The sequence below is a fragment of the Xiphophorus couchianus genome, chromosome 5 (genome assembly GCF_001444195.1).
Source record: "Xiphophorus couchianus chromosome 5, X_couchianus-1.0, whole genome shotgun sequence".
Lineage (NCBI taxonomy): Eukaryota > Metazoa > Chordata > Actinopteri > Cyprinodontiformes > Poeciliidae > Xiphophorus > Xiphophorus couchianus.
The window spans coordinates 33,439,437-33,455,547 of NC_040232.1; the positions used below are offsets into that span (position 1 = coordinate 33,439,437).

The 16,111-nt window shown below is 40.2% G+C and overlaps 1 protein-coding gene across 2 annotated transcripts in view; it reads right to left on the reverse strand.

Moving 5' to 3' along the window:
* The window catches only part of prkcaa (protein kinase C, alpha, a), a 142,550-nt gene that overhangs the window by 53,608 nt on the left and 72,831 nt on the right, over nt 1-16,111 (reverse strand). For both annotated transcript variants that reach the window (XM_028016886.1, XM_028016885.1), the window contains exons 4-5: nt 8,305-8,416; nt 5,596-5,724 (exon numbers count right to left, since the gene is read on the reverse strand). In XM_028016886.1, the coding sequence (XP_027872687.1) occupies nt 5,596-5,724; nt 8,305-8,416 (241 nt within the window). The remainder of the gene's footprint in view (nt 1-5,595; nt 5,725-8,304; nt 8,417-16,111) is intronic.

Sequence of the window (16,111 nt, forward strand, 5' to 3'; positions counted from 1 at the left end):
TCTGTGCTTCAAGATGCGCATAAGGTTAAAGACACACAGCTTAAATCAGACATGTACTGTACATTCACTGTACAAAAGGTTTTTCTTATTATCTCAGTTTTGTTTAGACTAAAACCTTAAGTCATTACATAAAGGTATGCAAACAATTTCTATTTAGTGAATGCCGCAGTAACGGAAGATTTATGAGATTTGTTTGTCAGAACGCTATGCCTTTAAACAAATAGAAAAGAAAACTGCCAAATTACCAACAGATTGGTGTTTTTTTGATATGGGCTACATGGGCGGTTGTCCAGGGCGGTACTAGAACAGATAGAGGGGGTGGCAAGATTTTTAAGGCTACAGATGAAGGAGGCATACTTATCTGTGAGTGAAGTTTTGAAAAACATTTCATTCCTCTCATTCATGTTCAATGAGGAACAGGCAGCTCCTGACTGCGTCTGGGAAATATGAAGACTATTTTACAAGCTCGATGCAGGAGGACTGCACTACATTTCTTACCAACACGTTCACTATTTTAGTGCCTGCTGCCTTTGGGTTTTGTAAGACATGCTCATAAGAGCCATGAACCAAGCACTAAAAGCCTTGTGAAGATGCTAGCACAAGCCGGTAATAAGGCTAGTTTATCATGGGGAACAAGTTTTGCACCCTTTGGACTAAAAGGCCACTTGCTAAGGAAGAAGCTATTATTTCAATTTCTAGGTGAAAAAGTCAGACTGGAGTCAAATGGACTACAGGAAAAATATGTTCATTTTCCTGTATTTTGATTAAGCTTAAATTGAAATTCAGGCCACCCATAAACACCACAATGCTACATTTGAAGTAAAAAGAGGTAAGCTTCAACGCCTGAGAACACCGTCCGAACTGTCAAACACCCACACTGAATCAACGCTGTGTGGGTGTTTCGCTGCAGAAGGGCCAAGTGGACCTCATAAAGCAGATTGTGATGCAAGCAAAGAGCAATTATGTGAAAATATGGAAGCAATATCTCAAGAAATCAGCCATTAACTTAATATTTGGGCACAAACGGGTCTTCCATTTGAGCCTGAACATACCACCAAACTAGTTGCGAAAAGCACTTAAGAGCAACAACACCAATGTTTTGACTTTGTCAAGTCATTAAAAGTCCTGATCTCAATCAAACTGAACATGTGATTGCTGAGCTAGAAAGCAAGGCGACATCAGAACCTGAGTAGGTTAGTTTTGTCAAAAGAAAAGAAGGCAAAATTCAAGGAAACTATTTTGAGAAACTTGTGGGAAGATGAGAACAATGTGTCAGTTTAAAAAGCAATTCTACCAAATACTACCTTAAGTCTACACCAACTTGAGAATTTGATGAAAGTTTTAAAAATTCTCTTAAAAACCTACTGAGCTCATTATCCAATGTTGGTTATTAACCTAACTGACCCAAAACACGAAAAACTGAATCTGCTTTAAAAATAAAAAAATAATAATAATTGTGTCTTTTTATGCAGTGCGTGTAAAAACTTGATTTCATCAGTGGTTGTGCAGATTGCTGTCTAAGCACAGAGTAAAAAAAAAAAAAAACAAGAAGAATGTTGTTCGGAGAGAAGAGCCAAGAAACCCAGAAGGATCATATTAGCAACTGGCTCTATAAACCAAACGAATGTGACTGTTTAAAGGAGGGAAGAGGAATTTGTCAACAAAAACTGCATTTTGCTCATATTAGTTCAGGCAGAACACGGACGGCTACATAAACACAAAACACTAAAACCTCTATTTGAATTCTTATGGCTATAACTCCAGCTAGTTTAGCGCCTGCACAACGCTATGAAGATTCCTGCCGAGTGTCAAAGCAGCTTTGACCCTTCGGGGAACAAACACCAACAGCAAAAAGTCCCTCTGGAAAATGTGTTTCTGGGGGATCCTGTGGGTGTGTGAGTGAACTGGTGCTTTGTAAGTAAGACCAAGCGAGCTCCCTCCGGGTCGAAATGGTTTCAGGACACTTTTGCAAAAGGCATCTGCACGTTATCTGGCTTTGGAAGGCAAATATGTGTCCAAGAACGGCAGGCGACAGGTTTAACTTGATCTGATGCGGTGTTCGCATGTGTGACGCAACGTCAAACATCTACAGAGCTGTCAACAATCATGTTTATTTTTAGCATTTCACTGCCAGGTGTAAAGACTTATTGTTTTTAATCGCTATTATCTGTCTGTATTTTAAAAAGACAAATGTGGACTATGTAGAACTGAATGCTGAAATTAACTCCAGATGTTCCAGCAAAGTATCACATAAAGAGCTAGAACTTAACCAACCCAGGTAATTATATCCTTTTTGTTTTCCTCGTTTGATAGGTTTCTTATTTGGTTGAATAATGCAGGTTTTATGTCACATTAAAAAAATGGACAGAGTAACTTGCAGTAGTCTCAATTTTCTCAAAATCTAGGAACTTAAAATAGGAATGCACCATCCATCCATCCATCCATCCATTTTCTGTTCACCCTTGTCCCTAATGGGGTCGGGAGGGTTGCTGGTGCCCATCTCCAGCTACGTTCCGGGCGAGAGGCGGGGTACACCCTGGACAGGTCGCCAGTCTGTCGCAGGGCAACACAGAGACATACAGGACAAACAACCATGCACACACACACTCACACCTAGGGAGAATTTAGAGAAACCAATTGACCTAACAGTCATGTTTTTGGACTGTGGGAGGAAGCCGGAGTACCCGGAGAGAACCCACGCATGCACAGGGAGAACATGCAAACTCCATGCAGAAAGACCCCGGCCGGGAATCGAACCCAGGACCTTCTTGCTGCAAGGCAACAGTGCTACCAACTGCGCCACTGTGCAGCCCTAGGAATGCACCAATCCACTTTTTTTTTTTTTTTATTTTACTTGCAATACGGATACAGATATCTGACGTTTAGTATCGGCCGATTAAAAAACCCCCAAAAAACCAGCTGATTTGACTTTAAATGTTCACAGACATAAAAGTACTGAATTACAAATTTATTTGCCAACGCTGCAGCAGTACAGCACACTTAAATATACCAATAGCTTCACAAGCTTGGACAAAGATATAAAAAGGACATTAATTTGTTCTGTCAGTAAAATTAGAATATGTCAGCCAATGTGAAATAAATAGTAAAGAAACAATAAGTTGACTACCTCAAACATTTAAATAATAAACTGCAACAGTTTTTTTTTTTTACATATAAACAGTTTTCAAACGGTTCAGAAAGTGCACAGAAACTCTAAATATAATGTAAAATAAATAATAAGCCATGACTTTGACTGAACAGATCAGCCCTCGTGGATCGGGCAGATTGTCAGCAATACTCGCTCTAGGTTTTTTTAATATATATATTTGGACTGATACAGATATAAATATTGGATCGGTGCATCTCTAACTTAAACACGATTGGCTCTTCAGTCATCCGTGACTGGAGTTTCCGAAATGTCGGTAAGCATTCAGTTGCACATCGATGCCTCGTTCATTCACTGAAATGTTGGCCAAGGCAAGTGTCCAAGGCCACCTTGCTTTTGAAGAACTGTGCAGAATAAACCAACCACTTGCACAGCAAACACATACAAATGTCGTTTTTTACCCCTCCTCTCTCAATTAGTCGTTTCCTAACATGTACCGTAAGCCACGATCATACTCCGTTCTCCCTGCTGCCTCTGCTGACAATTCGATCAGTCGGTGAGGTTCAGAGCCAGGGCCCTGCAGTGCACTGACCCCTGTCTGCCAGTTAATTGAATGATAACGGATGCTCGCCGTCAGCTCCATGCCGTCCCTGTTGTTCAAGCAAATGGGCTAATGCTCTATCATTACAGCTGACTGATCTGCAGCCCCTTACAATAAATAGCAAAATGGCTTCTTCCAGGAGAATCGGGCATCAAACCTTCCACTTCCTGTGAAGGTTTTGCTCGTGTATGAGAAAAATAGGAACTAAAAATGTACAACTTAACGAACGGGTTGGCGAGTCACGTCGCAAAAGAGCTCCATATTTCTTCCGCTCCGATTCTTGTTTTTGATTTCTGTATTTCACCTGCGCCGATTAATGTGAGATACGATTGTATAACGTAAAAATAGTTCCTAAAATCTTTACCGCAATCAAACATGAAGATGATGTGAATGTAACTTAACACACAACAGCAGCGACATTTGAAAATGCACTCCAGCATCTTATATAATCATTTGACTCCATAAAAATGCTATTAATAATGCCTCATTGAATCTTTTAATAAGCTCTGTAGGTGTTTTGTTAAAAAAACACAGGCATCAGTGACTGAAATGACGGCGACAGCCACAGATTTGCTCACACAGAGTAGACGTCAAATGCCTTTTGATTGCAAAGCAGTTGATGAGGAAAGACGACAGATTCTGGTTTTAGAGTAATTACTATAAAGCAGAAGCTAAGGGACGCACCAAGAAATCTGTTGGGGACGGTTTAGTTTGGTATTTAAGTCCTAGTGTGTCTGCACTCAAGAAAAACTTTGTTAATGTCAGGAATATTAGATATGTATCAGATAAGTACTCAAAAGAAATAAAAAAGGCACTTTATAATTTAAAATGTTGCAATATTAACAGTCAAGACGAACTTTAGAATGGGCAACATCTAATGTGTTTCTCAACATAAATTTGACATATTTACATAAACATTTCTGTTAGAGTGGATCAATAAAATCATCATTATATATATAAAATATAAAAATGAAGAGAAAAAAAGATTAACCAATGTTTTGGCCTGACTGACCCAGTCCGGTTGGAAACTAAAAATGTGATCCATCCGATCAGTGAACACACTAGGCCACACTCTTCTGTGTGGAAGTTATTGGGGGACTAAGAACCAAACTTAGCCATTTTCCATTTCAAGTGTTTAAAAATGAAAGAGAAAGCACAAAATCAAGGAAGGAAGGTACCTGAAAGGAATCTGTATTTTGAACAAAACATATGTTAGTCGTACATTTATTCACTGCTAGACACGTTAATTGTGATAGTCGATAACAATATGATCCTGAAGATGGCTTAAAATGTCGGGTCAATAGTTTTTTTTCTTTGTTTCAAACCTGGTTCTAATCCACATGGTGAGATATTGCCTTCAATCCTAAAATATATAGGTAAAGATTACTCAGAGAGGAGGGTTTTATTATAACGTTTATGAAAGTTACTTAAATCAGAAGGTTTAAGCTTTACAAGTGTTAAAGGTCACAAGTTTGCAATACACCTCAGACTGGAGGGTCTTTTACAGAAATAAATATTTCAAGCACTCAGTTTGCTTTTAGTTCCATCAGCATCACTGTGCAACACGAAGCAAATTGTGGTAGTTTAAAAAGACAAACAGGCCACAAAATGGCTGCTACTGAAAAAGAGTGAAGGCAGAGGAAAGTGCAGTTCAGGTTTATTGGAGGAACCAAATTGATTCTTAATGTTTATGTGAGATTAGACAACCAGGAATTTGAGACAAAAATAAAGGGTTTAAATCCATCGGGGCTTACAAATTCAACAAAAAAAACAAACAACAACAACAAGTTACACAAGCAACAAGAATGTTTTTAATCAATTTATATTTGCTATTCAAGCCCATTGAATTCACCGAGTGCTAAAAGAGAGGGAGGGTTCCAGGCCTTACCTTTGACCTCCAGCTTATCCCCGCTGACCACACATTTCAGGTAAAGGCGGCCTCTTCTTTCGGTGTGATCCATTCCGCAGAGGCTGGGCACGTTCATGACGCACTGCTTGTGGACGTTCATGTCGCAGGCTGGAGGGGCAACACAGAGGAGACGAGGGATCAGGGTTCATGCGGCAGGCTGAGCCGACACCGCTGTGGAGTTTTCATGAAAAGGTACGGCAATAAAACTGGCTTCGCAACAAAAATGGGACAAAACAGCAATTTACAAAAAGCAATCTGTTCACCTGTGTGTCTTTTCATTTTGTTTTATATTTCAGCGTTGTGTAGTGGAAACAAAAAAACACTTCCAGGTTTACTTTAGCCACTTCTACGCCTGTTTTTGCTGACGTATTTCAATCTCATTTCGTGTTCGGAGAAGGATTGTTCTTGGGGAAGCTCGGTGAGCGGCGTGAGGTAACAAGGTTACGACCCAAAGTCGTTGCTGTGATGGTTGCGCGCACATCCTGTCGGTCGGGCAGCTGAGCCGACGCCCCTCCCTTCCCCTCCTTCCTCCTCGTCGGGGATTGAGAGCGATTACGTCGCCGTGTCACTCGGTCAGTGGGATAAAAACCATGAAAAACAGCTTCAACAGTCTCCAGTAGGATATTTAACCTCCTATTTTGTCTTCCTGCCTACTGATTAATGGCTGATGGAAAACACTGCAGCACAATTTAAGACAAATGGTCTACTGATATACTGGGGAGGCCTATTGAGGCAAATAAATACATTTGAGAACCATTTATATTGCATAATTACACATGCAAACCTAAGAAATAGTTAAAAAAAACATGAGCTTGATTGACAGCACTAAGACCCTCCTCCTGGCTCTAATTGGTTGTTTCTGACCACAAGGAGGAGCCAGAGGAGATCAACGTTTTTTGTTTGTCTCTTAGAGATTGTGACAGTTTTAAGAAATATAATGTTTATATAAGTTACATACTTTCGCTTTAAAGTACTTTTTTTTTTTCTTTTGCAAAGGAATGGAAACATATTTAGTGATTTTGGTCTCTGTCAGGATCTCCTGTTGCCAATTTCAAAACATCTAGCCAACCTCAAGCAGGAGCTGAAAAGCACTCTGGCAGGAGTCACAACTTCTGTGTGAAACACTCCAACAAGCCAAGACAAGGGGATTTCTGCAGCCTTTCGTATAACTGCCAGGTTTAGTATCTAGGCAACAATATGCTCAACTAATAATGCTGCTGCACGAGTTCACAACTTACTCTGAGAGTTGTGATTCAGTCGTTTTATCTCAGAGGATTGACTTCTTTTGACCTGATTGTTTAGCCCTATTTGGAAGTCGATCTCTGTTTCTGCAAATATTCTGTTGATCTGTGTTAGTGCATAATGTCTGATTTCCGAGTTTGGTATTACAAGCCCAGTACCCCCAATTTTAAGTGAGACCGGCCTGTCCCTTGTCGTTTTCAGAGAAGAAACGTTTTTCGGGTTTAAAAGTCTCCTCGCTTGTAATCGTATTGGTGCTGATTGTCCTAAGAAGCAGCAGATTGTTGTGGAATTTGTTGCTCAGACGGAGGACTTCACGAGTCTCATCATGTTGGGACGCAATGAGCCCAGCCATTCAGCCTCAGCAACAACGTTTAGGAAGAATGCTGCTCCGAAAACTTGCTTACTGGTCTAAAAGCGTAAATGTTTATGCAATGCGAATCAATGCATACCTGTGACTACCAGCTCCTTTACGATGGGAAAATAAGCATTTAGAAAGATTTGGGTCGCACAGTTTGCTTAGTAAAATCCCTCGCTAGTAGCTTTTCTTTAAAGCTTACTATGTGCTTTAGCAAGGCGTAAAAAAATGTATGAAGATATACAGCGGGAACCAAATGTTTACTCTTTGTACTGTCTATAAAAAGATGAATCCAAACTTTTTTCTGACATCAAATCAGTTTTCTGTTTTAGGTTATATATGGTAATCAAAATTACTTCCTTTTGCTAAGTACAATCATGTATACATATTACTTTCTTTAAGGCTGCACATATTTAGTGCAGAGTTGCCTCTTCAGCTGAACAGCAAGGGTTGGATGTTTTTGGATATCCTTCCACAAGCTTCTCAATATTTTGCTGGACTGTCCTTGAAGAAAAACAAAATGGTTGTGTGTCTTTTTATAAAATATCTTAAGTCGACTGTGAATGTAAAAGCACTTAAATTACACATTAGAACTAAAAAAAAAAAGATATTCTGCTGACAAAGTGAGATTTTACTTACTTTTTCAGGTGTGTGAACCTAAAGTAACCTGGAAGACTAAGAAGTTGTGTTTCATTACGCCTTAAATTGGAATCATCAGTCAATCGATTTCCAGTAATTGATTGATTGCCAATGCTGTTACAAAAGTTTTGCCATTTCACAAAGTGAATCTCCGTTTCGTGACTTCAGTATGGATAGTCAAGTAGTCTAAGTAAAAAATAAGTGTAAAGCTTTTTATACCACAAGTTCTTCATGTCAGGTTATAGCTGAACATCAAACTTCCTACCAGAATCTGTGCAGGACTATGACTACCTACAAACATAAATCTCATCTGAGGACACATGTAGAGCTAATTTCTGCAAAACATCGAGAATGAATTTAAAAATCATAAACCTTGTACATTTAAAACTGTACAGTATAACCAGATGTCCTTTCCTTTCAGAGTTTTTAGAGTTTATTTAGTCTTTACTCACAGTCACACTTCATGCCCTGGTGGATGAGACCGTAGAGCAGAGAGCCGCAGTGATCACAGAAGGTGGGGCTCCCATAGGTGTGGATCTTGAACTTATGCTTCGTTCTGGGATCCTGAAGAGGGAATGATATTGTTAATATTCAGTCAAACTGATCAATAGGATCAAACATGCCTCCCTTTATTTCTACGGCCACTGCGTGATTCATTAACGCAAATCGAATCAAGGATAAATTCTTTCATGTCTCGTTTTGCACAGCGTACCTAAAACATTTCAGGTATTCTTCCTCCGAGTTTGAGAGTCACACATTCTACATTCGGAGAGAGCGACGTCAGAATGGACTGACTACATCGAACGCGTCGCTCTGTGGGGGATTTCAAATCGACTTGAAGTGGAAGTCAATCAATCTGGAAGAACCGAGTGGCAAATTACAGCTTCCTGCCTTGATCGCATCAGCAGGTGAGGAGGCTGCGGCTGATGGTTTGAATTCAAAAGCAGCAAAAGCAGAAAAATGGGCGAATTTCAATTCGGCTCACACTCTCAGCAACATGAATCATTAACAAACTCTCCTTACAAAGGAAAAGCCGACACATTATAGATAGATAGATAGATAGCATTTATTGTCATTGAACAGAATTCAACGAAATTTCCATTGCAGCTCCCGTGCAAAAGGTCAAATATATACAGTATAAATAAGCAAACACACAATAATAATAATAACAATATATACAACTAAATTAACTAAAGGCACTCAACCACACCAAAGAAGTAGCAGCAGGTCCAATTATGGCAAAGTACAGATAATGTGACAGTGCAAAGTGCAGAACAATATGGCTGTGTGGGGGATATGTATGTGTGACTGCGAGGTTATGATATGTGTGGGAGGGGGGGGCGGCAGGGAGTAATGGCTCTGACGGCTGTGGGGAAGAAACTGTTTCTCAGTCTATTTGTTGTAGTCCGTATATTCCTGTACCGCTTGCCTGATGGCAGCGGCACAAACAGTCTGTGGCCCGGGTGGCTGGGATCCATGGCTATGGATCCAGCTCTCTTCTTGACCCGGTCTGTGTAAATGGAGTCCAGGTCTGGGAGGGGGCATCCCACAATGCCTTGTGCTGTTCTCACCACCCGTGTCAGTTGTTTCCTCTCCAGTGCTGTGCAGCTACCATACCACACAGTCATGTTGAGGCAGAGGATGCTCTCGATCATCGCCCTGTAAAAGTTCACGAGCAGCCGTGAGGAAAGTCCAGCCCGTCTCAGTTTCCTGAGGAAGAAGAGCCTTTGTTGTGCTTTCTTCACCAGGTGGGAGGTGTTTGTGTTCCAGGAGAGGTCAGAAGTGATGTGGAGGCCCAGGAACTTGATGTTGTCCACACGTTCCACCACTTCTCCATCTATGAGAAGGGGAGTGTGATCCGTCTTCCTGGACCTTCTGTAGTCCACAATGACCTCCTTGGTCTTCCCTGTGTTCAGCACCAAGTTGTTGGCTGAACACCACTGAGTGAGCTGCAGAATCTCCTCTCTGTAGTGGGTCTCGTTGTTGTCTGAAATGAGACCCACTACTGTTGTGTCGTCCGCGTACTTCACGACTGTGTTGGTGGGGTGGATGGCCACGCAGTCGTGTGTAAACAGGGTGAAGAGAGCTGGGCTAAGCACACAGCCCTGCGGCGTGCCTGTGTTGAGGACCAGTGGGGACGATGTTGAGCCACTTATTCTCACCACCTGAGGCCTGTTGGTGAGGAAGTCTCTGATCCAGTGGCACAGTGAAGCGGGCAGCCCCACCTCGAGTAGCTTCAGCACCAGCTTGTCTGGGATGACGGTGTTAAATGCTGAGCTGAAGTCTACAAATAGCATCCTGACGTAGGTGTTGGGATGCTGCAGATGGGTCAGGGCTGTGTGCAGAGTGATGGAGACAGCATCCTCTGTTGACCGGTTCGCTCTGTAGGCGAACTGAAGGCTGTCCAGGTTTGGGGGGATGAAGTCTCTGATGTACCTCAGAAGAATCCTCTCAAAGCACTTCATGATCACCGGGGTCAGAGCGACGGGCCGGTAATCGTTCAGGCTGGTGATGGACCTCTTCTTCGGTACAGGGATGATGGTGGAAGACTTGAGGCACTCAGGAACCATGGCGAGCTGCAGGGACAGATTGAAAATGTCCAGAAACACTCCTGCCAGCTGGTCGGCGCAGGTTTTCAGCGTCTGGCCTGACACCTTGTCCGGTCCTGTAGCTTTGTGGGTGTTGATCCTCCTCAGGGTGGACGTCACCTGATGCTTCTGTAAGACGAGGGGCTGGTGCTGCTCTTCCAGTTGGGGTAGATGTACGGCTTCTCTGCTGCCCGCCGTGTCAAAGCGGGCAAAGAAACTGTTTAAGGTGTCAGGCAGGGTGGGGTCGCGGCTGGTCAGCTGAGTGCTGTGTTTGTAGTCCGTCATGGTTCTAATGCCTCTCCACATGCTTCGGGGGTTGTTGTTGATGAATGTCTTTTTAGAGCCACTATACCCTTCAAAAAGGCTTTCTAGGCTTTCACAATGAATACCATGAAAAGAGCAAAACATTGCCAGAGTCAAAAGTAGAAACGGGCTATTTTAGTTCTGTTACAATGTCAGAAGACTGAGGTGAATGACTCATGTGGCGTATTTACTGCCTTTCGTGGATAAATTGTAAATAATCTGCGTTTGTGTGCGAAGTCATCAAGGCTATCAAAGCCCTTCACTCATCATTTGCCTGCATTGAGCTGCTCCAGGCTTTTCGTATAAATATTTGATCAAAGTGTGAAAAAGCATTTAATGAACAGAGCTGGCACACAAATGAGTTCCTGACACATTGCTCCACAAACTGCTGGGATTTCATGGGACAGAGCAACACAATCCTGAGGCGGACGGAAACAGATACAGGTTGTTTTTGTTTGGGTTTTTTTTTTTTTTAAATCTAATCTAAACTTTGTATGTGTTTGTATTCAATATTTAGAGATAGTTGTTGCCCAGTTTTGTGGTGCCATTTGTTCACTAGTGTAGTAAATCCTTCACTGAACGGCTGTACATGTCGAAGTCATAACTCCGAGAATTCACTAATTAGGAGGAATCTGAAGGTTTGTTCCACACGCACTGCACACCACACTTTTCAGGCTTTTACTCGGGTATAAGATTTTGAAAAACAAGACGGCCCATGCCGTGAAATGCATCAAAATATTTCACGGCGTGGGTGTAAATATTTTGCAAGGCAATATTTCTTAATCTTTAAATCAAATTCATATAATAAACTGCTTATTTTAAGTTGTAGGATCTTCCAGCATGGGGTGTGCGTTTATCATATCGTTTATCATTAATCGTGATAAGTTTCTTACTATGACAAGGATTTTGATTTAGCGCTGAAATGATAAATTCAAATGGATGGCGTTTAAAAAGAAAACTGTTAGGATGGTTAACATTGCTCTTTTATCCACGGTTTGTTCGAAATGGTTATGGAAAATATGGTAAATATGGTCATGTAGTTTTTTGTTTTTGTGCAGCTTTGTCACACATTTTAATGTGACTGCTGTCCCAAAGAAGAGCATTACCAATTAGAATGGTTTTCAGAAAACGTCATCTGTGCTTGTGAGGCTGTGATTGCTCTGTCAGAAATATACAGTTGCCTAAAAACGAAGTACTACATAGTTTCTATCATCGCTTTTAGCGTTATCATGACAGTACCACAAAATACCGTGATGACACTTTAACTTCATGTCGCCCAACCCCAGTACTGTACAGCTCTTAGTGTGAGGTAAGGTATTTATACGGCTTTTTGTTGGTTTTCATTATTTATGTGTTCCAAAAAGAATGCTAAACCCGACCCAATGGCATTTGGGTCAACATTGCATAGGGAGGGTAATTATCGGACGCAGCTGACTGGTGTGAAAGAGTGACTGACTACAAACAGGCCACGAAGTTACGTCGAAAAGCAAACAAAATAATAATGTCAAAGTTTAGGTTACTAAAGAAAACATGAGACATGACGGCGAGAGAATTTATTCACGTTGGGGCTTAAAAGATGACTGAGTGAGTAGCAGAGTGCAGGTGAAGTAAATTAAAATAAAATGATTTCACCACAAAAATATACAGCGTTTCACACTTTGGAAAATAAATTAAGTGCAGGCCTTAATCCCACCTGCAGGGCCTGCATCCATTGTCAATGTGGATGATTTGGTTATTCAAACGAGGATGTGTTTAAAATACAGAGAAATATTTAAATCCGGTAAGAACAGGCAGACATAAACAAAGATACTGAAGAGCAGCCGGAGGTGAAATATTTGCATTTAGATCACAGAAACGATAAGGAAGGTGAAATTAATCCGTATTATAATAAGTGACACTCTACGGTGTGGAAAATCGCCACTAAGCAACACAGAAACTTAAAACTTAAACTGAGCAACGCTGTTCACAATTTAGGTTTGTTGAGGTGAGATGAAATTTTCTTTTTCTGTAAAAACAGTATCAGTTTAAACAAGCGCTGCTAACCCATCCCTAGGTAAATATTGGTGTTGAAAAGAGCTTGTGGGTTATTTTTTTAATGGGATATCTTAAACAAGCAGTGTCCTCCCTTTTTAATGCCTGCAAAGGAAAACACAGAGTCACGCAGCAAACAGAAAACACACAGAAAGGTGTGTACTAAGCTAAACTAAACTAAACTAAAAAGTGAGGAATGCCAGGTAGAGTGAAAATGACTGAAGCTGTAGCTGCAGCACTTACTGACTTAGCACAGTATACACTCGTTGTGGCATTTATAAAGTAATTCATTTTAGTGAAGCACTCTTGAATGAAGAGAATAATGAAAGCTGACTCCTTTTTAAGTGCTGCCTCGCTCACTCACATTTTTAGTGCCTGCGAATCTCTTTTTCAAGAATCTAGAGAACTAATGCGTTCTTTCACTGTTAAAAAACAACGTACACTCTCCAATGTGAAACAGATTTAAACATAAAATAAGTTGCCGCGTAGGAAAACAGTGGAGCACAGGCTCACCTTGTAGCTTTAGATAGCTCTTGACCCATCTCTCCAACATGGCAGTCATATACAGTATTTATCAGTTTCATGTCAAACTCTTTTTCGTTTTTGGCCATCATGAATGTGCTCAAAGGATCAGTTGAGGCAGAATGTATTTATAAACCATAAACCAACTGTTAAAATATTAATAAATACTTGTTTCTGCATTTAATGGATACTTTTTAACATGTTTTCACCCTGATGTAATTTGACACTACAGGAAAAAGCAATGCTTTATTGTGATTGATAAAATACTATTTCAGCACACAACTGTTATCTTGAATGCTATTTATATGTGACCTTCTATATTCTAGAGGGCCACATAAAAACTTATGGTGAACCAGATTTGGCCCCCAGGCCTTCAGTTTGTCATATACAGTATGTCTTCAACTTAACCTAATTTTGTTACATTAAAACTGAAAACTTGGGATTTCAGGCTGCGTCATGCACACAAAGATGTGAATACTTGTAAAGTGAAAGGGAAACAATGCATGGTTTTAAATTTTCTTTTTACTACCATAAATCTGAAAAGTGTGGTGTGCATTTGTATTTGGCCACCGTTTACTCTAAAATCCAGTACAAACCACTGGGTTCAGAAGTCATAAATTTGTGCTTCTTCTTGTTATTTCCTTTTAGGCAACTTTAGTAAACAAAACAAATTATAAAGACTAAGAAACACACAAGACGTGCTAGTGATGAGATTGTGGAAAAGTTTAAAGCAGAGATGTTGGATGTCAGCGTCTCACAGAGATGTTCAAATCTTTGCAGTGTGTGTTTTCAGCACAAGTCACTCCTGAGGCTTTACTCCTTCACTGGACAAAGAGGAATGTTTTGTACTTCCATCTCCCGGTTTTCAATTCCTTCTATCCTTGTAATTTGTTGTAAATTGTACTGTTGTTTTTTGTTTTTTTTTTGCCTTCTACGGAAACACAAAAGCTCAACGACTCGAGCGCTGGTACAAAAACAAGAAATGACATAACATCTCCTCAAAGCTTTGATTCCAATCACATTTATGTGCCCTTTTTAATTAAGGTCTGAAACAGTTCTGCTCTTTTGGCAAGAAATGTGTAATTACTAAATCTAACAGGGCCTGTATCAGATCGGACAAAGACAGAAAGGGGGACTGCAGATGGGAGAGGCAGAAAAAGACAAGACAGCAGGAGAGACTCGCATGGAGCCACAGACAGCTGATCCTGAAGGATTATACTCCTGTCTCCTCCTCCCTAACCTTTGTGTCCTCCCATCAGGGATGAATTAGTTATGGCAGCTGAGAACAATGCCGAGCTGCTGATGAACCATAAATTTCTGACAAATGCCATTTGAGCCTTTTAAGGGGGTGAAAGATGGTTTAAGGGTTTGTGGATGGTGGAAAACTCTGACAACACAAAGCAAGAGTGATTGCTGGTCAACTGTACTTGAGCCTAAAGAGGCACTTTATTCAAATTCAATTCAAAAATAGTTTTTTGATCCCAAAAGGAAATTAAATGTTGTTATTCTTTATCCCTACAGAAGCAGTTAAAACTACTGCATTTGATCAGGAAACAGACAACTAAACTAAATAGATCATCTGCTAAGTGCCATGTTGTTGTATGAGCATTAATCGGTGTAATATTATCTGCTTAGAAGGAGATAATAAGAAAATTAATGCTATTTATCCATATATACACACATTTCTTTCCCACTATTGAAATATATGTGTTTAACATATCAGACACAGCTCCTAGGCAACGGATGGTCACCTTAAAAATATTTAAAACTAAACATTATTTGAACATTTAAAATGTATATATTTATGACTTGTTAGCCTAATAAACCAATATTAGAAAATACAAGATTAATTTTCATATGTTTACATTTGTGTACTAAATTGGATTGAACTATGAGTTTATTTATAAATAAATCCAAAAGGGTTTTCTTTAGTCACATTGCTTATTGAGAGATGTTGGTATATCTAAAAACTAGTTTGACGAGCTTAGCTAAGTGCCTTCAGAGCATGATTAACCCTCTGAGAGGATGTGGGTGATAAAACATTTCCGGCATTCATGTCGGTTCTGAACTTTGTAGCATTTAAAAGCATTTCGGGTCAGAGTTCTTGTACTTTTGTAGGGAGTTCCACCTTTAACCTACACGAACATTACACAACATGGTTAAAGTTGTTGCTTGACTGAAGCGGCGGTCAAACCTCACCACGGACGTTAGAAAGTCTTAAACAAAAACACTTTTGTACCTGGATCAAAGAGTGAAAAAGTAAAGCACATTTTGTCAAACATCCTTATGTTTCATAAGAATATGTGGTTATCCACAGTGTGAGAATATTGGGATGATGGGTGCAAAATATGAGCTGTTGAATCAGAACAGAATGAGTCATATTTCCGATGACGTCATCACCCGATGACCGCCTAATGTGGACAAAAGCTGAACATTTTATGCATTATCTATCGGTTTCCTCAAGCGGTAAAGTAACTATTAGCTTCTCAGTAATGCCAGCTAGTCCGAGCATTCAGCATGTTTAGAAGAAAAAATCTTTGTAATTGTAGAGAGAACATCTGCAGAGCTTAGCATGATATAAGGTAATGTTGTTACCAGGTAATTGCTGTGATATTCTTGGTAGCACTTGGGTAAACTTGGTAACAATGTCAACTATACAGAATGTGGGCTCTGTAAGTTGGAGGAACTTATGTCACAAAAATTTCCATTTACAAAAAAAAACAAAACTATACCCATGTAATCAAATTGTGATCACATGGGTACTAAGAAATACAAGCTGGAGCATTACATTTTTAGAAACCAAGTATCTTATATT